This window comes from Triplophysa dalaica, chromosome 20, assembly GCF_015846415.1.
Source record: "Triplophysa dalaica isolate WHDGS20190420 chromosome 20, ASM1584641v1, whole genome shotgun sequence".
In the NCBI taxonomy this organism is placed as follows: domain Eukaryota; kingdom Metazoa; phylum Chordata; class Actinopteri; order Cypriniformes; family Nemacheilidae; genus Triplophysa; species Triplophysa dalaica.
Genome location: NC_079561.1, coordinates 11785118 through 11810849, shown reverse-complemented (window position 1 = coordinate 11810849; position 25732 = coordinate 11785118). Strand labels below are relative to the sequence as shown.

Sequence of the window (25732 nt, the reverse complement as noted above, 5' to 3'; positions counted from 1 at the left end):
GTTTCGGAACGTTGTTTTCTAACAAATAAAACTGTTTTGTAGCAAATTTTCTTAGTCCCTTATTGGACAATTCTCCAGGAAAAGCATGCGGCACGGCCACAGGAGAGCAGGAGGATGCGCAGACGTCACTTTCACTTGTGTTCAGGATAGAAAGAGAGCTTATGTTCGTGAAGTTCAGGTGTTTGTTTGTCCATTGCATTTGGGTGATGCATGTTATATAAACGGTGGATATAACGCTGGATTTGGAGATAATTTGAAACTGATATATGGAGCCGTCCCGGCGTTAAAAGATGCCGGACATGAACCGCACGTGCTTTGGTTCAGCCTACCCCTCCCCCCCGCACGTGCCGTATGTTTTCGGAAACAATCATAAAGCTGTATCTATCTTTTATAAATGTGATCAAACTAAATACTCTACAATTATACGAAGTATGCAATACTACTCTATAGGTACACAAGGCTAATATGAGATTGGCAGAAACACTGTGTGTTATGCCCACTTTAATGAATAACGGTTAATTGCCGCAACATCCGAAAGCCATGTAATCGATTTAGAAATATATAATCAGTGCGAATGGCAATATATATCGCCCAGCCCTAGCGCATGCATATATTACGTGTCCAGCCTGTACACAGCCTGTGTGTTTGTTTTACTCAACATACTTTGTTTTTCCAGCAAAGTGTAGATTTACTTCATCACTACAAACAGCGGAGGCGCATTATTTATTGTACATGTTCTACAATTTCAAACACACTTGTATTCTGACTTTAATGCGTTTTTGGTAGGTATATGTGTGCAGACAAAGTGACCTTCATAATATATATTTTAACTAGGGCTGTCAATGTTAACACATTAACACATGCAATCATTTTTTTTCAGATTAACGATGAGCACCGCCATCTCACGATAATGTTTAATGTGTATAAAAACACTTTGCATGCCGTAGTTTACTCAGGACTAGTGGGAAATTTGCATTGATACTCCTTCATTCTTCCTGTTATGTCGATTGATCAACTGTCTTTGTTAAAAGATGGAAAGTTAAGAGTGATTCGTCCTTAAACTTCAGCTAGCCACTATAAATCGCTATTTTCAGCAATAAAAAAGTACATTTTGCCATGATATTTTCAGATGATATACAAGAGGTTATAGAATAATAATTTAATGAAAAACCAATATTGACCAAAAATGTACTTTCTATCTATTTTTTGATATTCCTGAAAAAGTCCCAGCACGACATCTGATGGGTTTTCCCAGCTCGCATCACAAATGTGAAATTATTAGAATGTTAAAGTATATTTTAAAAGATTAATATTGTGTGCGATTAATTGTGATTGCGGATCATTTTGACAAAGGCGTCATGTGTATGTTGAACTTTTAAAACACTCAAAACATGTTGATGTGTAAAACGTACCCTACATTTGTCAAAATCTACAGATACCTACAGTGACAAAGCTTATGTCTTGAGACGTAATTGAAAATTGAAAAAGAAAAAATGTAACACTGGCAGTTTTTTGCTGAATTGATAGCACCAACTGAATTGGTGGCAAAATTACAAATTCTATTATGGAGCTTCGCTCATGAGTTTTAATTTTGCGTTTCTGTTTTTTGTCCCTATTCTGTTTTTTCATTGTAACATTAATGGAATATCTAATCACTTTAATGAAGAAAGATAATACCAGATTTCTACACTAAATTGCAATATTCTATGATGAAAATTCTATTCAAATTCTATAATGCCAAAGGCATAGCTTAAGAACACATTCATTTGGTCATAAGTAATAAAATGTAAACAATAATAATAAAAATCATGATTTATATAAAAAATCTGTTCAATAGTATCAATCTGTTTCAATTCAGTTTCATGACATTCAAATTTGTACTGTGGTCCTAAAATCACTTTTTTTTTTCAAAAGAAAACTGCTTAAGCAGCTAATGAAGAGTCCCGTGTGAATGAGGAGAAGACTCAAGGACAAAATCTGCCATCAGTGCAGAAAGACCAGAAAGCCTCCTGCTACGTTTTAGTGAGGCAGTCCAGGGCAAAGTCTCATTGAGAATGTGAAAGTGTGAGATAGAACCTGGCAGGACCTCCGTTTAGCAGAGATCACAGGGGACGAGGCCTGCATGTGGACCGGTAAACATTAGAGTCTCTGTCCCTGATTCACACTGCCTTCCCAACACTGACCTCTCAGCGGTACAACACGGACTCACCTTCACTGCTCCGGCTTAATGCTCCAGAGAAGGTAAAGGAGGACATAGGGGGGGGGGAAGAGGTGCTGAGCCGGGTGGAGCTGAGCGGAGGGGTTAAGACTCTCAAAGCCGTTTAGATCCGCTCTCGTCACATTCTCGGTGGTGTGACAGGCTCTTGTCACCTGGGCCAGCTGGAGAAGTGAGACTGGGCTTCCCAGTCTATGAAGTGACACACGGTCAATTCACAGTAGGATATGAGCTTAACACAAGGCGATCGCCTTTGAGTGTGGAGACATACTGGAGAAAATGTGAAAAAATATAATACAATTGAAAGGCTACCAAAAAAGTGAACACACGTGTGCAGTAAATGTGCACAATTTTCCCCATCTCCATTACATTTTAAATAGTCTTTCAGTGCGATAAAAATGAGTTTTGAAAAGTAAAAATATTTAATGTAGGTTCTTAAAGTTCATAAAAGCAACATTAGTTATAAACAATGATCAAAATGCAGTTAAAAAAACGATTCATATACAGTGTATTTTCATGGATATATATATTATGAATATACAAATATTATCTGTATACATTTATCCTCAGATCATTTATTACTGTATTTATTGTAACACAACATCATTTTTTTTAACTATTTCTCAAAAACTTATTAAAGTAACACATAACGCTAACCCAACACATCACTCCTAACCGAGTTTAATTAAAGTAATGCATAATGAATTATGATTTATTTAGATAATCATTCAATACCAAAACTTCTTATATAACAAGTCATATGTTTCATCTTTTTGTTTATTTATTCAGTGAAATATTTAAAAGCTGTTACAGTGCAGTCAATTACTGATCCAAACACCAGCTGGAAAATATGTTTAAGAGTACTGTAGACTGTAACATTTTCTTTATTAAAATATAGCTGTTTTTATTGCTGCTGGACTTTATGAAGCAATCATAAAACTTTCAAAAACGTTTCAATTTTGGCCTTTCTAGTTAAATTTATATAGCATTGTTCCTGATTGTTCCATAAACCTAATATTCAATAAGGCTATTTTTAGTACAGCCAACTAAATGTGTCCCTGGGCTTATGTTTGAGTCCTCTAGTGTTGGGGCTGTACCTCAAAAATGTTGCCTTGGACTAATTCTAAACATTTTAACAACGTCCCATGTTTTGCTGCATTTATACTGGAGAACTTTTTCGTTCCACTTTGCTTCTCGCTAACTCTGTGAAATTGAGGATTAACCCCTTGGATAATGTCTCTGATGTCCAGTTGACTGGTTTATACTGACAGTCTGCCTGAAAAACACACTGACACGTACGTGACTTACACCCTCCGAGAACTCGCCGCCTTCTTTCTCCCCTACTGTTCTGACACCTATCGAGCATGTCACGACTACAGAAAGAAAGATGGCCTTGGTCTTTTTCGAGAGCATCAGAACCACCTCAACAAAGAAAGCGGAGAGCACGTATACTGTAGATGTGTGTGTGTTTTCTTGGCCGTAGGATGCAAGTCACTCCAGATCTGAGCGTATGCGTGTGACATGGACTGTAAGCAATGGTGGCAGTCTTTAACGCTCTATCCTCTAAGACATCCTTGGGTAACACTGCTCTTCATTCTTTGCACATTTCTTCTCTCAATCGCATTAAAGGCCTAACCCTGACCTTAACCCCACTACTACAACTTCTTACACCTTCTATTTTGGTGCTGACAAAAGCTGTGCTCTAGTTACTCTGGCTCACTGTTTTTGTTTGGTAACTGCAATTTTGAGTTCAATGAAGCACAGGTACGTAATATCACAATGTATTGAAACACCGAGCGATTTTCAACCCTTTTTGAAGAAATTGCTTCCAATCATGTATAATCATATTGTTGAATTGCATGCGTTCAATAGACGAATGTGGAAACTTTAACATGAAACAAAAATGAAGCCTAGGTAGTGTCATTATATATTTTTATGGTTTTACTGCCAACAATCCATATGTGTACATTTCTTTAAAAAAAACATAGAAAAATGTAATCCCTCTTTCATTTACTTATTTTCAATCCTGCTTTATTAACTCTGATGATTTGGACGGTTTCATTCATTCACATCTCAAAGTGCGCAAGTCTCACATTCTCTCCCTGCAAACAACCTTTGCATTCGCAGTACGAAATGTAAAATATGGTCTGGCACCTGCACCTTTCCTCCGTCTCCACCTCAGAGCTCTGTGAGGTTCACTCAGGTTGTGTGACCCTGCAATCTACTGTATTACCTGTTTTTTCACACCCTTCTTTCTTCTCCGTAAGCCCGAGATCCCTCTGGTTTCAGCGAAGCAGAAAATCTGATTAGAGCGACCGCATTCTGTCTCATTCGGCGTTTAGCCGTGTTACCCGGCTGTCAATTGCGTTGTTTATGTTTATTGTTTTGCAGTTGATTTCCCAGATTGTCATGTAACTCAGTCGGCCAACGAAAATATATTAATATTCATTGTTGTTTGCTCAGTTGAAGTAGTTTTGAATAATCATAGGCATGAGCCATGTTTTGTTGCAATTGCTCGATGGAGGCACAGTGCTGGGAGGGGCATTCTCAGGATTTGATTGGACAGAATTTTTTAGCGCAACATTTGTAATGCTTTTAAAAGACGAAGGATTGTTAATGTTAAAGGCGTATGTCTGCTGATAGTTTTTTAATGTTGAGGATTACACTAACACATAGGGGACCTTAATACCACACAACAATGTATCATGGCATATTTAAAATAAAATGGTAAATTAAATTAAATATGAAATAAATAAATACAATATGTTGTTTTTTCAACAAGGTGGTCAGCACATGATAGTACAGGTCTGCGAGGGACTGTTTTTTTTTCGTCTAAAGCATAAGTTATAGTCGTGCGTAGTACCTACGTAGCTTATGCAGAGCCGCGTACCCCTACGCAGTAGCCTGACGCGCACCTCTCCAAAAATGTAACAACACATCAACTCAACGGGCTGTAATTGGTCTGCTTGAACCCCTCCCTCATGTCAAAAAACTCTGCCATAGCATCATGTTTTTGCAAACTTATTTCTGAAAGAATTATCTAAGTATATTATTTGTTTATCTTTTTTTAACATCTGAAGCTGCAACGAAAGTGACCGTTTACTTGCCGCTATCACTGCTAATGCTTTTCAAACAAGTTCAATCTTCTTTGGCTCTTTCTTGGTTACACAAGTAACACGCGCGTCAGGCCTAGTGGTCATTGCCTGTGGCTAAGGCGTAGGTCCATGCACAACTATATATAACGCTTAAGTTTTATTCTACACCCACCCGCTCCAGCTGAAAATTCTCTCTTTGTTCACCTGCTATCTGCTTAGAATGATTTTCGTCCCGACAGATCCCGCTAAATTTAGATCATGTTTCCTGATCTCACATTTAGGATCTCGCATTTAAATTCTCTATAACAAATACAAAATGTACGATGCACAAAAAACGTATCAGTTTTATTTGTCTTGTCAATAGGCCTATACAATTTTATGTCAATCAAGTAGACAACATGTCAAAGAGGAAAATAAATGGAAAACATTAAATATGAAGCCTTTCACATAAACTATAATCAAAATATGAATAAACGAAATCTTAGGCCAATAGCTAAAATGAAATTACTTTTGTTTAACCAAACTATTTAACATAAATGCAAGAAATGCTCTCTCTCTTCTCTGAAGGTGCACTCAGTGACCTGCCCGCTCTATCTGTGGGCTGACGCATGCAAATTAAATTTATGACAGAGTAAGAACTGGTCAACAGGGTCTACATGTGGTCAATTAGAAGGATGTCGGGAGTGGGCTCCTGTCCAAAGAGCCCGCTACCATCTTTTATCCCAAAAATGGGATAATCCCGCTTCGCAAGAATTCGTCTCGGATAATGCAGACCTCTCTACATGACAGCATTTTCGGGTGAACTTTTTTTTTGTAAATCACAACCTCGTTTAATTCCTCTTCTCCAAAATGCATCTTTTTCACTATTATAGTTTAAACTGATAACTTTATAGACAATTAAATCTAAAATGCCCCAAGCGAAGCAGTTGGAGGCTAATATAAAACTATTAAAAAGAAAAAAGTCACCTGTCAACATCAGTCCCTTCTTCTTTCAGTCTTTCGAGGAAGGTGTATTTGTACAAGTGGACACAGGAGAGGCACAGGATTGATTTGATCTTACAAGCCATCAGGTTGAGAGAAACTTTCCTAAACATGACCTGAAGTGTGCCGGCCCCGCAGCAAACGCTGCTGTCACTATTGAGCACTCCAGCTGTCAGGCTGCGGTCGGGCCGATGCGAGCTGACAGCCCCAACGCTCACAAAACAAATCATAGCCCCATTCGCTAACACTCCACATCCCCTTTAGATTTAGTCCAGGCCTGGGTGGCTTCTGTGCTGCTCGTGGTGGAGGGTTGTGATGAATTGGATTGGGGATATTTGTATGTATGTGTTTATATGGATGCATGCTGAGCTAGACGTCACATATTAGTGGAGATGTTAGTTTGACTTCATCAAGAATCCTCCGAGATTCACACTCCATTCAAAGGACATCAAGGAGGAAAAGAAAAAGAAAATAAATTTAAATGGATTTCTATAGCAACTTTCACAATTTTGCATTGTTGCCAAGCAGCTGAAAGGAACAGTTTACCCCCCCAAAAAATACTCACCCTCAAGTTGTTCCTAATCTGTATACATTTCTTTGTTATGTTGAACACAAAAGAATATATTTTGAAAGATAAAATAGTTCTGAGGCACTTATCGACTTTATGGAATATATACAATTTCTCAATACAATTCACAATAACTAAACTTTTGTCATTTTGCAAGTTTCTAGTAACTAGTAAGTTTTTATAGTAAGTGCTAGTAAGTACTGTATTTGTCAAATGTTTTCATAGGATATATATAAGTTGTACTTATGGTAAAATTGTTGTCTGATTATAATCATTTTGTAGAAAGATTCATACAAAATATACAAAAAGTATACAAAAATCACACCAAATTCACAACTATAAGTGAATTATTTGAGCCGTTGAATTGACTTTGTTTTGACTTCAACTCAAGTAAAGATATGCAAAAAATCCAGCAGTTTCATGTTTCAAACAGAGATGGCGATATAGAGTCAAAAGTTACATATTGTCATATAAGTTATATGATCGCGTTAGAAGTTATTTTAAGAAATATGTTTTGGTCTGAAATGTGGATTGAACATTTCTTGGAATTTTTCGTGAAACTCGCCCCTATGCTGTACCGCTCTTACCAGTGTGTGTGTGTGTTGCATTTGTAGTCTCTCTCTTTCCTCTTTTCACATTGAAGAACAATGCATTGTCTCCTGTTGCTCTCCTCCCCCATCTCTCCATCTTAATGATTATAGCAGAGATACTCAGGTGCTCAACCCTTTAATCATGATGTTTTCCTATGTTCGCTTTATTAGCTGCCAAATAAAATCACCCAGTCCGAGTGTAAAGCACTTTAACACAATCATCGCCTCTTCTCCTCTCACTTTTCTCTTTTTCGTTGGTAAATGGTTTCATTTAATTACCATTTTGTGAGTTAGTTGAATAATAAAGTGGAAAATGGAGCTGCCAAACAGATAATTCATTTTTAGTGAGGAAAGGTGATGGCCGTAGCCCAGCAGAACATCTGCCTGAAGCAACCAGAGATGGCCAAAACATGTCACCTGGTTCAGAGTGGCATTTTACTGACATTTCAGCGCTTAAATGGGTTGTTACGGGGATAGAGAATGCCAGTAATAACAACTCAAAGCTATACTCAATTTCTTTTGTAAGGTTTTGCATTGGTAGGCGTTTTCATGTAGGCAGGATTTTGGCGTTGAGTGAAAATTGATCGAGATATTGAAGCTGTGCTCCATGAAAATGCAATTCTTCACTTGATTTAGTATCAATCTTATGCTTTCTACAAAATATTTATGTTATAACGATGTAGAAATGATCCACAGGTTCAATTCTGTTTTTGTACTGGCAGGTGTAATAACATACCTTCCAATTACCAAATACCTATCTTCCAATTTCCAACAAAAATATCAGGAGTCATTTTATTGTTATAAATAATTATTTGTAATGTATTATTTATTAAACTGTGATTTTGTATTATTATAAAAAAATGGCTGCTGTTTAACTTACCTGTTTCATAAGTATTTAGAAGCATATATAGTGTATACCAGTGTTTCTCAGCTCCAGCCCTCGGCCCCCGCTCCCAAAATGTTTTAGATGTGTCGCTATATAAAACACCTGAAAGAACTCATCAGCCCCCACTCTGAATGTTTGTTGGTGTCTTAATTAGTTCTCCTAATTAACACACTAACCAGCTTATGAGTTAAGTCATAAAAGTTGAGGCATAAAGAGGGACTTCTGAACATTCTGGGAAGTGGCGGATTGGAGCTGAGAAACACTGGTGTATAGAGTATAACATAGGCGTTATGTTTCAGTAGGAGTGTATCCAATTTCTTGATCTAACCAGAGATTATTTATTTTCTTCCAGACTTTGTTCAGGAGAAGCAGCCACCCATTAGCCCAATGAATAACCGGAAGGAAGACATGGAAATCACGTCGCACTACCGGCAGCTCCTGCGGGAGCTGAACGAACAGCGGCAGCACGGCATCTTGTGCGACGTGTGTCTGATCGTGGAGGGTAAGATCTTTAAAGCGCACAAGAATGTGTTGCTGGGCAGCAGCCGTTACTTCAAGACACTTTACTGCCAGGTGAAGAAGAGCTCGGAGCAGCAGGCTACCATCACGCACCTGGACATCGTCACGGCCCAGGGCTTCAAGACCATCCTTGACTTCATGTATTCTGCCCACCTGGCGCTCACAAGCAAGAACGTCATAGAAGTGATGTCAGCCGCAAGCTACCTGCAGATGACTGACATCGTGCAGGCATGTCACGGCTTCATCAAGGCAGCGCTGGACATTAGTATTCGGTCTGAGCTTGCAGACGAACTGGCGGATATTGAGATGGGCAGCGTGGTGAATTCCATTGGTGGTGGGGCTGGACCGGGTGTGGGCGGGGCTTCTGAGGCTTTGGCATCCATGATTTCGGCCCGCAGCTCCTCGCCATGGTTGGCCAGGCGCACCAGCCCGGCAAACTCATCTGGGGACTCAGCCATTGCTAGCTGCCACGAAGGCGGCAGCAGTTACGGCAAAGAGGATCAGGAACCCAAAAGCCATGAAAGCCAGGACGATGTTTGTTTGCAGCCCCTGTGGCCTGCTGATTACCGTTCTGTCCAGGTCAAAGAGGAGCAGGTCTCCCCCTCTAATCTGCAAGACGGGGCGGGGCGAGGCACACAGGGAATACCTGGAGAGCAAGGTGGCAGAGGGGATGGGGGCTGGCAACCCCCTGGCTCAGGTCGAAGGAAGAACCGTAAGAACAAGGACACAGTAAGGCACATAACCCAACAGAATGAAGGAGACAGTCGGACAGCGTCGCCGCTACAGTCCATGCTGTCCGCACCTGGCTGGAGCTACAGCAACCAGGACATTCCAGGTAGGCTTGCTGTTGGAGATTTGTAGAGAGTATGCCAGTGATGACCAACTTTTTTAAGTAATGTATTTTTCCTAAAGAAAAAGATCTTCAATTAAGAAGACTAATTAGACATTAAGGACATGAATTTTAGACATTTCTGTCTTCTCCCATTCAACTGAAGATAGGTCAGATGCACTTTATATTACAGTACGTGTACCAATAGTAAACTTACATTGTACTTACCTAAGAAATTACTCGGTAGTTTAAGGTAACTACATGGGATAAGGTTAGGTTTGGGGGTAGGTTCAGGGTTAATACTTAGTTATTATATTTACTGTAATAAGTACACAGTATGTACATGGGAAACAGGAATGTAAAATACAGTGCTAGCGATAGGTCTGTGGTTTGCAATGACTGAAGTAGCTGCCCGGAGGCATTGCAAACATGGCCCCCAAGTGGCACAACTTTCGTAAACAGAACCCAACAGTTAGGTTTGTCACTTTTTGACCCACCAATATGTGTTGAAATTGACCCAGTAGTTTTTTGTGTACAATATAGAACTATTAACGTATACTTTGCTTAGTTGTTCACCATGAAATCGGGTACTAACCACATATATTTTTGCTAAAAAGTCACATTCACTTGCGGGTTCTATTGGGCCATACATTATATCAGCGCTCAACAACGTTTGATCTCATGATAGGTCTGTATTGAAAAGTTAATACATTATTATTGAAAAATCAATACCGCTTTTGAGAAAATGAATGAGAGTTTTATTTCCGGAACCTAGCTGTTGGGCTAGCGTTGAGACCGGAAAGTCTTACTTTATTGCTTCCTATACTGTGTAATGATATGTGTCACGGCATTATGGAATATTACTGCTGGCTTGAAAATTTGAGAAAACATTTTACAACATCAATTAGATGCTTGTTGAACTTTCAATAGTGGAGGTTTGTAGCAAGCAAGCACTGTGCATCAATCCTGTGAGGATCAAAACTATATCAAAGTATGTTTGATTGTATAATTCAAACCCAGATAAGATGACATAAATAGATCTCTAATGAAGCCGATGATTATTGTTGTACCAAGAAAGCTACAGCCGTATGACAAACTCCAGATTGAGGTGGGGAATATGGGGTCGAAAAAACTCATTTCCTCATTAATATCCGCGAGACACATGGGACGCGAAGCGGCCTCATCAACCTAAAAACAAAATCCGTGCTGAGGAACAGATCGCGCTGGTGAGCGGGGAAGAGGCCCTACCTGTCTCAGAGACTGTTGCTTATAGGTATGTAGATCATTAAAAGTGTGGCAGCTCTAATCTCTGGTGTATTTGCGCAGGCGGACTGTGAAATAGGCACACACACACTTTAAGAAAACAGGATAATTGAATTGACCTTGCTGGCGGAGCGAGGATTAAATTGCATGCGTGTATTCGTGTGTGCGTGATGGGATGGGGGGGTGCCCCGAGGTCCTCTGAAGTGTGGAGAAGAAGAGATGAAGTAAAGCGGAGAGGGAGGGGAGGACGAGAAGATTTGCATCAGCTTAGCACGAGTTTACCTACTTAACACTGGAGGCAATCTCTCATTTCCACTGTTTGCAAGCTCCGCTACCTGAGGCTCCAATACATATGACTGCACCCGCTGACCTAAGCCAACTAATCAAATATCAAGTGTTCGGCTCCACAAATCTAAGAACACACTAGTTCAATGTACTACAAACACATACCTGAAGGATGTTTCATTGCTAAGAGGTTTCTCTATTATACCTCAGAAGACTTGCTGAAGTATTAGCTTTGCCTCAGAAACAGATAAGAACATTGTTGATGTACAGTAAGGGTGGCTTGGATAATTTGATCTTTGAATCTTTGAAAAATTTGAGGAGAAATGTTTGAGTTCTAAATCTATCAATTTTGCTTGCATACTTGTGTCTGTGGACAGTGAGAAGTTGATGATACTTCAATGGCTCTCACACTTATACGTTGTAAGGCCCCCCTTGTGTAGGCCTCTTTGTTGCCCTCTAAATAAAAACTTATGATCTTAAACTTAAAATTTAAGGGTGAAAGGACCTGGGCATTTTTATTGAATAATACTGTTATATGAGGTCTACTCATGACATTCGCATGGTTTTTAAATTTAAAAACATCAAAATCATTAAGTAATAGGCTATTTTATACCCGGGTTTTGAGGCCGGCTCGACAAATGCCCCTTTTTTAATGGGCGTGCCGAAATGAAGACTTAGAAGTATACGGCCATTGCTATGATTGGATAGCAGTTTGCATATACTAAGTTGTAGCCTTCTTTGAATTTGGATAGACACGTAACATTAAGTTACCCATTATCAGGGCATATCAAGCAATCTCTAACTAAGCAAAAGTGATGCATAGTACAAACGTGTTTTACTCACATAAGATTGCTGCGCCGTTCCTATCGAATCAAATATTGACGGCACATCACTGCTTTTTATGTATGATCAATTTCTATATTTCCAAAAATCCTGAAAAACCTGTGCTCCCCTGGATCCATTTTGGTGCCCCCCCAGGAAGCCACCACCCCCAGTTTGAGAACCACTCCCTTAAAGGAGACACGAGAGTGACATCTGAGATATCTGAGAGATCCTTTTTGTGTTTTTCCCTATGAGCTATGAGCAAAAGTCAAACATGCTTTTGTATGGTACACAAATTTGTATTCCTCATGCATGTTTCCGTAAGCCAAACTAATATGCTGATCAGTCCCAGACTTAATTTAGATTGCATTGGAATTTATACATTTTTACATCTAAAATCATAAATCTCAGTCCACTTGGGAACTGAGAATGTATTAGCAAATAGCAAACTGCTTTGCGTGTCATTTTATAATATGGGCCATATCTCTTCGATGAAAGATTGTTTGGTATACAAAACAGGGAGAGGTTTGGAAGAGTTGGATCAGGCTAAGAGGAGAGTATGTGTAATGAAAGCCTTTATGCCCTGCTTTCATATGTAATTTACCTGTGCATTAAAATCGCCAGTGTTAAAAAAGGTCAAATTAAGTCACACTTTGAGTGACGTCTTCTAAAAAAATGCTGCTTACAGCACTAAAAGTGGTTCTTGTCTTATAATCATAGGGGAACCACTTTCAGTGCTATATAAAACCATATTTTGGTGCTTCAATGGTTCTTTAGAGGTTCTTCAGCGGTACTTTGGGATGACTGGGGTGCTTTATAGCACCCCTTCTATATAAAGAAACTGTGGAGCCCTGTATGGTTCTGGCTAAAGAACTTCTGAAGAACCAAGATATGGTTCTATATAGCACTTAAAGTCGTTCCCCTATGATTACTAGACAAGAACCACTTTTTGTGAGTTATATAACCTATTTTTACACTGTGAGTGTTAATTTGACCTTTATTTACACTGGCGGTTTTGCTGTCAACTAAATAAGAACATTTTAAGGTGGTGATACAAACTATTCTGTCCTCAAAATGCAAAAAAGCCTGCCCTTGTGAGGAGCTCCCTTCTCATGTTTTTTTTCTCTGAAGAGCTTTCCAAGATTTGGTTAAAGGGCAGAGGAAGTGTCTAGTTGCAGGGGTAATGGTGTGCACGGTTAAGGGTGCCGACCCTCTACAGGGGATCTCAGGATGTTGATGTTTGTTCTCTATTGTGTGGAGACTAATGGTTGTAAGAACCTTGTAATTGGTGGTTGGCATGTTAATACAACTATTTATCTCAAGTCCTTGCATTGTGAAGTTCTGAGGGATATTTCTTTTCATGTGTTGTGTGAGAATATGGTTTTGAACATGATTAGAGAGCCATGAGCAAAAAGACAGTATAGTCAGACTGCTGTCTAAACACCGTTTTTCTTGCCGACTGAAAGCTAATTGTCTCATTCCTTACCGATACTGTCTGGCCGTGTGTATGAATGACCTGTGACATACAAAATCAGACATTGAATGGATCTCGTAAGATACGAGTCAGATCATTTATGTGGGCCTATTTGCATATGACTTTAGGTTACGTTTCACAGGGCCCTGGATAAATGAATTGAACATGATCGGACAATCGATTCATATTTATTCGTTTAGCACTTTTCACAATGCGTATTGTATCAAAGCAGCTTTACAGAAAAAGCATGATTTTATGTTCCAGACAGAACAGGGAAAGTATTTTAAAAGAAGTGCTGTCTGAAAGTGTTTTCATAAGACCAACACCAAACATCAAGCCATCAAAATTCTTCAAATCTGATTTGAAGACCCACCGGATGTATTGTATGAGAGATTAGCAGGTGTTCAGACTGGATGCAGAAAATGTAGGTGTTACATCACAGAGTGTGTACTTGCAAATTTCAATATTTAGTATTTCTATCTCTATTTTATCCCACTTTCTTTATTTTGCATATAACTAAGGAATGATGAGTTATATTTGCAGTTTTGACATTGATGTACTTCATTTATGTACATAAGGGCCTCAAGCAATCCGATTTTTATTGATGAAAAGAGAATGCAAAGTGCATCCATCAAATAAGTGTTCCTTTGTCGTGTTATAATGCAAAAAAATGATATCCTCCTACATTTATTTCCTGTATTAATAGCAGCTCTATCAGTTCTCCACCCATTTACATGTGCTATGATTACATCTGTCTCATCGTGAGACGCAAACTCACTCGCCCGTGTGTGTGTGTGAGGGAAAGATGGAAGCTTAACTCAAGGCTCTTTAGGAAGCCACACCACTCCTTTGAGCAACCAACCACACTCTTTCCTTAAAAAGAAACCTGTAATGTCTGTTACAAAGACCCGAGTCACAGCTCCCAGCCTTATTAGACCCCTAACACCTCTATGTGATATGGGCTTCTAAAGAAGGCATTACCGTTAGCATTAGCGCTTACATTTTAGGTCACAAAATTACTACCACAGAGTGACATTTAAAGAGGAAATTTACCCAAGTCTCCTGTGACGCTAGCTCAATGTATCTGTGCGAATGTAACTTGTTTGAGTGTTGGTGATGCATCTGGTTGACTCCCAGCTAAAGTGGGGGTTTCTGTGGTTGGGAGGGGGCCCACGCTGTAAACTTTACACTACCATCAGGGGATTTTTGTGAAGCTCGTCAGGAAATGACCACTGACACTCTATTTTAGATGTTCGGTTGATCATGACACGTCACTTGATCAAAAAGAGACAAGGGACACAAGGATATCATCGTCTCGGCCTTCCCCTTCCTCTTCCTTGTTCCAAGAAAAATGGCACATCAATGGCACAAAATGACATACTTTTACACATATGCATGAAGCCTCAAAGGGTTTTATAGGTTGTGTCTGTCATTGTGTCTTACTTTATGGCTGTGGTTTCTCTAATGACTACAACTTTAGATGCATATGCAGATTTGGTTTGCGTATGATTCAAAAACTCAAACAGCTACACACACATAATGTCATAGTAAAGGATTTGCATAATTGTTGTGGACGCATGGCTCTTTTGTTTGTTTTTAAAGAGATGTCCGCTATGGCATAGCTTTGCATTTGTCTTGTCAAAGAATGACTTGTTCATATCTAATGTAATGGTGTTCATCAAAGCAAACACACACATGAACTTCAGCTTAGCCCTAATACATCAGATGTGTTGAGCTCTCTTCTCTGGGAGCTAAGCCTCTTCCCTCACTCACATTTATTTAAAGATTCATTCACTCATTCATTAACTCGTTTAAAAAACATGTATATTATTCATCTCATTTACTTACAAATCATTCATTCACTTCTTTGTTTACGTATTGACTTCATTATTAATTCACTCAATAATTAATTAATTAATATATTAATCTATTCATTTACTCACAAATCATTGGCTCACTTATAGTTTTACATGTTGATTTAATGATAAATTCACTCATTCATTCACTCACTGATTTAATGACTCACTCCCTCAACAATTAATTATTTCATTGATTTAACGTTTAATTAACTCATTCATTAATTTACTTATTAAACCAATCATTCACTCGCTCATACACTCAGTAATTCATTGAATTAATGATTTATTCACTTATTCATTAACTCGTTGATTAAATGATTTATTTACTCGCGCAATCACTCAGTAAGTCGTTAATTTAATGATTCTTTAACTTGTTAATTTACTCATTAATCAAACGACTCATTTGAGTTAATGATTCATTCATTAACTTAACTCTCACTCTCTAATTCCTTCATTCATTCACTGACTTATTCACTCACTCCTTATTTTTTGCATTTTTACATTCCCTCCTTTACTTTTTTACTTGTTAGTTGCTTGTGTGCTGGTCAAACAACAGAATAATTGAATTTAGCATGAGTGTGTGTAGGCTGATTGTGTGTGAGTGTATGAATCCACTAAACAGACACACCCTCAATCTGAGTCTCTCTGAACCATTAAACACGTCATACTTGTAGGGATGACATCCCTGTCATCCCTACCCTGTACTGCATCTGTCAGTAGCTCAACTCATCAGCTCTTTCTCTCTGCTTTTAAACCCTCTCTCTCTCTCTCTCTCTCTCTCTCTCGGGGTCTCTATAGTCTAAAGGTGTGTGCTTGAAATAATGAGGGGGAGAGGCCCCTTTAACCCCATCCTCTTACCATGTTCCCCATAGTATTTACACCTCATTAAACCTGAAATAGCTTAAATATTTAAAACATCGTGAACAGATCTCAACCCTCCCACCCTGAGCACCTCTGGATTTCCCCCTCCCTCGCTGCTTTCTCCCAGTTTAATAATCTACTTTCACATTTCCTCCCTCTCCATTAAAACTAAAATAGATTTCATATTATATAGTAAGATGAACTTTTACAGAAAAGTTTAACCCCATCTCTTCTTTCTTTCTTTCTTTCTTTCTTTCTTTTATCTGATTCTGTCTCTCTCTCCTATCCCCCTTTCACCATCCGAAGCAACTCTTTATTTTCTTTTGAGTGAGTGGCCAGATCCCACCAGATGACCTTCACAGCTCTGTTCTTTCTCTTACTCTCTTTTGTCTCTCTGTTTCTTTCTCTCTACTCACCCCCATGTCATTCTGGGTTGCCCCTCAGTGTGGCTGAATGCTTGTTTGTTCTGGGGTGAGGCGTCGTGGCGCACTGTCAGACAGAGTTTGTGTGTTCCTCATCAATTTATGTCATTCTCTCTCAGTCTCTCTCTATGTTTTGGACTGTTTCTCTACCTTCTGGTTACTCCTAGAACAACTTTTCACCCACAAAGGCCACAAAACAGTTAGGTACCATTTGCTCAGTTCAATGTATTTTCTGAATTTACTTCAAAAAGTAATAGCAATTAAAGGACTACAAATGAATAATGAAAGTCGAAAACAGTCGAAAACAGCATGACATGAGATGAATACTTTTTACTATTATTTTTTGGTTTGTTTTATTTTCAGTTTGTGCTGTACCACCTTCCATCTACATTCGTTTATTGAGTGATCCCTAGTAAAAATTTGATTCAAAAACATTTACCCATTCTGTTCCTTTCTGGTGCAATGAGCTGTTGGCCTTCATCTGCACGGTAGAAAAATCCTTAAGAAAAACTAAAATTGTCCGGCAGAATTTAGCAGTAAAATAACAGTTTTGTCCTGTTTTTGATAAATTTGCAGTCTTTGTCTTTACATTTTGGCAGTTTATACTACTTAAAAAGTAGACTGTTAAAAAATCCTTAAAAAAAAATGATTAAATATAAAAAATAAATAAAGTTTGATCTCCAAGTCCACACCACAACCCTCAAGAAACACCTGAAAACACACCTGTCCTAACTTTCCACTGAAAGAAAAAAAATCTACGCAAAGAATCATAGGGGCCCAAAGTGTCCATCAGTTGTACCCTTCGAAATCCTTCATTCCGAAGGGCCCTTTGAAGTGGCCAGTTATGACGCTTCGATTTGGAAGGACCCTTCAATGTGGTGGCCAGTATCAATTCTAATTTGTACACCCTTTCTACTTCGTGCACCCTTTTCTCGTTTCCTTTGCTCCCCCCTCAAGAATACACAGGGGGAACGCAAGGAAACGACACGGGGACGGAGGAATTGAAGCAAGTGAAATGGGATATCCTCACTCTCTTTAGCGTCACTTCAAATGGCGACTGTACACACTGCACTTAAAAAAATATATAATAACAATTACATACGTTCGGTGCAATACATATATAATATACCATTACATATTGCTGAATTATCACATTAATGCATTACAGGATGAAGGACATAGAAGCGAGGGAACGGGAATCATATAGAAAGCACCTATAGTTTCTATGTTCGGCATGTATAGATGCCGTTATGTTATTTGTTATGTTATTTATTCTGCGTTAACAGTTGCTTAATATTTGTTTGACCTTAGTCTGGTGGTTCTTCTCACTAACTGTCTTTAGATGTCTTCAAACTACCCTCTTTCTATCTATCTCTGCTTGGAAAAGCATAAAAGCATGTCAGTCACTCCCACACCTCCTACCTGTGTGTCTTTGAAAATAAACTGGACTTTATCAGGGGCAGCAAAATCCAGAGATACTGGATTTCTCTGCCAGTTATAAAATGGAGTTCCACGGTGGAGTTCCCCTGCATCAGTGCTCCAGCTTCCCAGAATCCTTTGCACGCGCTCTATATATAGATGCTTTGGCCTCCAAAGCTGTAAGGTGCTTCAAGCCAGAAGGCACCACAGTGTCTCGGCTTTGGCCAAAGAAGATGGCGGTGATAACGATGTCATTTTCCAAAACGTAAGCACCCCCTGCCCTTGGAGCAGAATGGAGCTTAGATGAAAGAAGAAAGAAGTTGATCTTTCAGATATGCACCCCTACCAGGGCCCATGACATGTCAACACTCAAAATGAAGCTCTAGTTGGACCCATATGCCATATTAAGCCTTGGTGCTCAAACAGAACATGAGCTCACCACTACTTCATGGATCCATCATTTCCTTTTTTGGGTGAAAAGAACCATCGAGAATCTGTCTTTACCAATCCAGACCCACACAAATAACAATCTCCTCAACACAAAGGGAGTTTTCAGTCTTGTCGGAAATGAACCTGTTCAGGGAAGAAGCCAGTGCTCGAAACGGCTTAAAGGCTAATATACATTTTCAGGGGAACAGGATGAGACAAGCATTTTAGCACTGTGGTGGGCTGTTTAATGGAGGATAATCCCGTTAATCACGACAAATGCTGTTGGGGGGAATACTTTGTTCTCATCACTCACCATCAGTGAACTCCAGATGTAACGGGGGTGAAGGGTATTGGCCCGGTTTTGCTGGAAAGTTCAATTTGTGTGTTTCTTCAATGGAGAGGGCCTGTCTGGATTTGTGAAACACGTCTTTAGAACATGCAGGGTACGGTTATGGGTGCTTACACACTAGAGCAGCTTTTGGGTGAATAAGGTCTGTTTTGAGAGTGTGGAAAAAGCTACATCAGTTTTTATATGGACAAGAATTCAGCAAATTGGATTTCCATAGGCACAACTGGAACAAACTCTGAAATTCACAATGGTCAAAAGAGACCGTGTCAGAATGCATTGCAGCATAAGTTGTAAATGTTTTATCACATGACTGGTGATGCACTGCAGTATCTGAATGCAAATCACATCCCAAAAAAGAAATTTGCAGTGTTGACATAGACTAAAAACTTAAAATTGGTTAACAAGGAGAGACAGAGGGAGAACATTCTGGGACAATTTAAGGTAGAAAATTAAGGTCTGTCCCCTTTATATTAAATATTAAAGATGTATTCAAAATTATATTTTTAATTTAATAATATTAATTATATTATATTATACATTTTCCAAAATATTATCTGCCAATATATAAAATCATTTAAGTATATTTGAAGAAGTAAAGAATAATACATTGTTAATATTAAAAACACATAAATAATTGATGCTTTTTACATATTGAAAAATTTAAGGAATAAGATAAAATATCGCTACTGGCCGGTAACCTCGGATGTCCGAATTCACAGTTTTTCTGGAAATGGAAAAAAAAACACTGTATCTATAAATGATTAAATAGTTGTCCAAGTTAACAAGCGCTTTTTTAAAACTCATTGCTTAGAGATTTGCAGACCCAGTGACAAACGTAAAGGGTTAATAATAATAATGATTTACGGAAATAAATAAAATCCCAAAATACGGACAAGGTTTCAGAATGGCATTGGGAGGAGACAGGGAAGCAGGGCCGGCAAAGGACCATTGGGGACCGTAGTCGAACCCGGGTCGCCGTGAGCGCATTGGCGTTATGTGTTGGCGCACTAACCACAAAGTTGTCGACGCTGACTAAATATAGTTTTAAAAATCATTCACAAAAAATGACACACTTAAAGAGTGACACAGGAAGGACGAAACAAAGGAGAGCGTTCTAGCACATGATTATAGACCAGACAACATATATCTCAGTTCGACCAGAACTGATCGTGTTTAAAAGGTTTTATTTGACTGCGTTCAAGTTCGGACCTCCATAATTTTTATTCACATCTTGGTGCTAGACGCACTAGCATGTGCAGCATGTAAGGGGGTTACACCACCAAACCGTCAAACTTCCCCATTCAGGGCAGACCAACGCCCTGCTGTTTGTTTTCTTCTGCTGTATTTTACTCCGCGGCTTTTTCTTCCTCTTCTGGTTTTACGGGGGGTTTCTGTTCTTTATAGACAAACCCCCTCTCTCTCACTTTCCAGCTCTCCACCCTCCAGTCAGACCGGTTTGAGCACGGATAGAGGAGGAAGAAGTGAGTTGTTTGGACAAACGGACGCCCAGGGCAGGATGTGGAGGTTCGCTGCCCTCTGGGTGTGTCGGATTGGCCCCGCTACACATACACACACACACTCACAGAACCAGCGTGGGAGGGCAAAATATCCCTTCCTCGCGCACACATTTTCGTTCTTCAACCCCACACCCTTCTTCTCATCTCCAGCTTGATTCTCCACTTTGTGTGCTCCCCTCCCATCACCTCCTACCAGTGGCTGCACCCTGTCCTCCTGAATTCAGAGAGGTTTGGGGAGAGGCCATCAGAGGTGTAAGCAGAAATTCCTCTGTGTGAGTGAGAGCTGTGGCTAATGTGGGAAATGTAGCCGCAGAAGCACAGCTGTGTGTGTTTCCAGAAGGTGTTGTGCGTGACGTTTGTCATATGTGCTACTGTCTATGTATTAAATGGATATATATATATATATATATATATACAAAAATATAATAATAATAATAATAATAACATAAAACAAAATATAAGACACAGAATAAAATAAAATCTCTTTTAATTCATTTTTGGAGCTTGTGTGCGTGCAGGGGATCCACATTGAAAAAGGATTATTGATTATTAAACATTTTAATTGATACTTATTTAAAAATGTAAAAATGCAGAAAGTTGTAAGGGTAGCATGAGGATTACTACAAGAGTCTACAAAGACTTGTATAAAAACAAACGTGTGTGTGTAAGTAAGATGTTGCGGGTACAAATCTGTCCTTTAGTCTAATATGTCCCCACTACTGGCCAAGCAATTCACTGTGTCACTTCTGTTTTCTCTCAAATAATGGACTGCAGCGATTGTGTATGTGTGTGTGATGGAATGCCCTTGAAGAGATGCAGGTTCTTTGGGTGTGAGCTTCACACCATCAGAAACATTCCCTGGCTTCTGTTTCAGACCCACACACACACTTTTTTCAGCCTCTAAAAACTCACAGTAAGAGCAGGATTTTGGTTTTCTTTGTGAATACGCTCACACTGACAGCGATGTGAAGTTAAAGGCACCTTTTTTGGAGAAAATGGCAGGAAGCTAGCAGATTTCCCCCGCTCGCTTTCTCTCAGAGACATTGTGTGGGGTGAGAGCGAGAGAAAGAGAGAGAGGTGTCACTGTCCTTCCCCTGAGGCGGTCAGTATGGATGGTCCGGGCTCATCACCAGCTTGGCTTCAAACAATCAGGACCTCACGGCAGGAGCCACACACACACAGAACTCGTAATTCTAGCATGAGGAAGAACTGTAACACATGTCTCACCTGCGAAAATTGTCCATCAGATGGAAGGAGAGAGAGAGAGAGAGAGAGAGAGAGAGAGGGGGAAAAGGCAGGCAGACTGTACATTATCCCTCTTATTACATGGCAACTTACCAAATAAATCAATCAATATATGGACATTAACTATTGATTCGAGTTGAAATTATTTTATTATGTGAGAAGAAAGACAGTGTGGAGTGATACGAGAAAAGACATATTAGCCCAGCTCAGGAAATCGGTTGCCTGAGACAGATAATTGATTTTGGACAGTTATTGTAAATTGAATGAACATAGCTCCGCTTCGAATTGTGGTTGCCAAACCACCTCAGAGTCTATATTTATTTTCAATAACTCAACATCAGAGCCATTTATTCAATGCTATGGTCACCATTTATATGCTTTATACAACATATTTTAGGTTTTTATTCCTGAAAAGCTCTTGTGTGTGGCACTAATTTTGGCACTGTTAAGAAACAGTTCACTGCAAATTCAAAAGCATCATACAAGCCTCTGTAACTAGTTTTGAAAGTGATTCCCAGTTGGTTTAAATATGTTTTCTTCTCTGTATGTATGCCCATTTATAATTTGCACAGTTTTTTGCCTTTTTTTTCTTTATTTTTTGTCTTTATTTCGTCAATATAAAATTTACTGTCAAATTGTTATAAAACTAAATTATAGAAAATTACAAAAATGTATATAGACCACTTGGGAAGACCTAAACAACACTGGTCCAGACAAACTGTTTCAGTTTTTAACTTTGCACAAACATTAGATCAAAATACAACCAACAGAACATTTATAACAATCCAAATGTTTAATGAACATTGTAATGAGGTTCATTAAAAGGAAGGAAGGAGACGGGAACCGGAAGACATTTAAGCATTTAATAAAGTAATAACAGCCGGCCCCTCACAGCCGACCGCCGGCGAACAAAACAATAAATACAAACATGTTTGGGCCCTGTCCTCTCTCTTCGACGGTCTCGTTCTCTTATATGCTTCCGATCTCCTACGTGATTTGAGACCGGTGCGCGCACAGCAAGCTCATTAACAATTACTCACCGGTCTCGAACCACGGTCTCGCCCCACCTACTCCACTACAAACATCTTTAAGATTTAGTTATGTACAATGTATATATCGTACATAAAATATATGTATATGTACAATAAAATATATAAATGAAAGCTAAAACCGGATGTGCTTATGTGCTATAGACGGTTTCATCTTAACAACATAAACAAACGTTTCTGTGCATGTGCACTTTTGTGACCCCCAACTGAACTTCCGTTACACATTCACAAACAATGGAGTGCCTTAGATTATTTATGATAACAATCAAAAGAATCCGAGAATAACCATTACTTGGCTAAACTCCTCACTCTAATATTTTTAATTTAGACTGCGATACCAAGCTCAACCACTAGATGTCAATGTACCATACTCTTTCTTTAAATGCGACCCTACAGGACCCATTCAATAATTATTTTTAATCAAATGAACATACAACAAAATTCAACCAATCTTTTATTGAATAAAATTATTATACTATAAAATAATTACATAAATTAATATGAACATAAATTAAATAAAATATAAATAGTTATATTATTAGACACTAGCCAAACTTGGGGTCAAGCATGTGCGTGTCCGATGCAATGGTCTATAAAAATCTACGATGTATGAAAATTACAGTAGTATAACTAATATAATACTGTGAAAAAACGGTAACTTCACTTTAATTAAAATAAAACCCGGTAAAATTGCTCTCTTACCACTTTAGATCATTTGACGACCAATCAAAATCAAGCATTCAGATGCCTCCTATAAAGAAAACTATTTGACAGCAGAATGTCAGGATTGACCAATCAAAATCAAGTATTCCAGAGCACTTCGTAAATAATAGAACACAGAAACAGTGTAAACATTTGAGATTTATCAGACTGATGTCTCTCTCTTCAATGTTTGGCTTTTCAAAAGAATTCGCCTCAACCTTGAAGTTGTCTCGCTTCAAGGTTTGTCCTCCTCTCTCATCTAGTTCACATTCTCTCGCTCTTTTACCCAACATCCTCCTTGTTGTCTTTTTTTACTGGCACAGTTATGGAGAAAGAGGGGCAGGAGGAGGGGGTGGATAGAGAAAAGTGGAAAAGAAGGCAGAAAGGGAGGGGAAGAAAGAGAGAGATAAAACTTGGGACACCCCGGCCCCTCTCTCTCTCTGATAACTGGCTCCAGAGTCTGTGGGGGTTAAGTATTCCTGTCTGCTCTGACTGGCAAACACACACACACAGTCACTTTTAAAGCACACTCAGATCCACCCGTCCTGCATTCCTGAGACCAAATGAGGAAGTGACCATTACTGTCCTCCCAGTCCTTCATTACTGTACCTCTTTTTCCTTGCACATCCCTCTCTTTTTCCACAATTTCCAGTTATTCCAATCCATTCCTCCTTATTTAAAGAATTACAACTATTCAAGTCAATTGCAGCGCCTCCCTTCATTTGCTATTTTCCTCATCTTTTCCCTCTTTACTTTTTCCTTCATCTTTCGTTTCTCTCTCACCTCTTGTCTCTTATGCTCTCTCTGTGTCAGTCCCTCTCCCTTGCTCCCCTTTTGTTGTCTTTGTCTTCTCTCGAATTCAGAAGATCTGTTACAAAATCTAGTGAGCTCGATAGTCAGCATTCCAAACCAACACACTCAGGCCCATCCAGAGAATAGCGATCCCAGAATGCGTTGCAGAGAAGTCAGTGGAATTGATTTTGTATTTCTTTTTGAGAAAATGCCAACTGTGTTTTAAACTGTATATTATGTTAAAGAGAGCATTGATAGATCAATCTAGTAATGAAAAGAACATTTTACCTCGTTATTCGTTATTTGTTTATAAGAATAGCATTCCATTAGGTTAGCAACATTAAAGAAATTTACCCAAAAAAGAAAATTATGTATCATTTATTCACCCTCGTTTCATTTCAAACCTTTTGCAGTACACAAGAGAAGATATTCGGAAAAAAGACGGTAACCAAACAACATCGGCCCCCACTGACTTCCATTGTATGAACACAAAACCATTGAGACATTTCTCAAAACATCTTCTTTTTGATTCACATAAGAAAGTCATCTACGCTGTTCGAAACCTGTATAGGTAAAAAGATGTTCACATTAAACTCTATTGAAATCAATCGGGAGTCTTCTCGTCTGTGAGCTTCACGTGTGTAGTTCTATTTTGCTTCGCTTTTTGAGCATTTCAAACCTGTTCCATTTCAGTCAGAAGGTTGTCTAAGCAAGTCAGCTCGACAGGGTTTGAAATCAAGCTATTGGCACATTTTTGCTTATTCCTCCCTTAGCATAGTTCTCTTCATTCCTGACCCACTATCATCCTCTCTTCCTCGCTCTGTCATTAGCTTTAATAAGTTCTGATGAGTCTTCACTGAATGATTGTGAAGAACTGTGTGGTGTATTACCCACAGGTCAATAGGGACAAATCTGTGGCCCCCATCACATGAGGAAGTGACACGTCAACTTGATTATATAAGACCCATAGTCTTTGTTCAGACAGGCAGCAAAAATATATTTTTTAACCTAGTATAAAACGTTTACAAAACGATCTGTATGTGATTCGAAATACGATTCAAATCTGATTTGTTTATAGACGGTTTCAGTGGCAACAATGTTAGACCTCCGCAAAGAATCAACAACTGTTGAGTAGATTTACTGTTATTTAATACCATTAATACAACTAAATATTAATATAAATCAATATTGATATTAAGTCTAACATAAATTGTTATAGGCCTATAACCAAACAGACCAGAAGTTAACTTCGGGTCAGGCGTATGCGTCCAATGAAACGGTTTATAATGCATCTTAAAGCCTCTTCAAACCGAGAACGATAGCTATAAAGATAACAGTGATAGCTATATTGAAGTTGACATGAAACAGAGCAGCCATTGTCTTCTTTTCGGTATCATGATGTACATGTATACCCGAGTGAAACGGCTTCTGAAATGAGAAAAAATGTAGGGCGGGATTTCATCCATCTAGAACTGATTGGATCAGTACCAATTGCTAATTGCTAATTGCTAATGGCTGCGATCTTTTTCCCTGGTAGAAACGAGTCTCTGATGGCCCACTA

General features: G+C 38.9%; 1 protein-coding gene across 3 annotated transcripts in view; it reads left to right on the top strand.

Moving 5' to 3' along the window:
* zbtb46 (zinc finger and BTB domain containing 46) overlaps positions 1-25732 on the top strand; it is a 75508-nt gene that overhangs the window by 19432 nt on the left and 30344 nt on the right. For all 3 annotated transcript variants that reach the window (XM_056732772.1, XM_056732770.1, XM_056732771.1), the window contains exon 2: positions 8688-9689. In XM_056732772.1, coding sequence (XP_056588750.1) covers positions 8723-9689 — 967 coding nt within the window. In that variant the 5' untranslated portion in view covers positions 8688-8722. The remainder of the gene's footprint in view (positions 1-8687; positions 9690-25732) is intronic.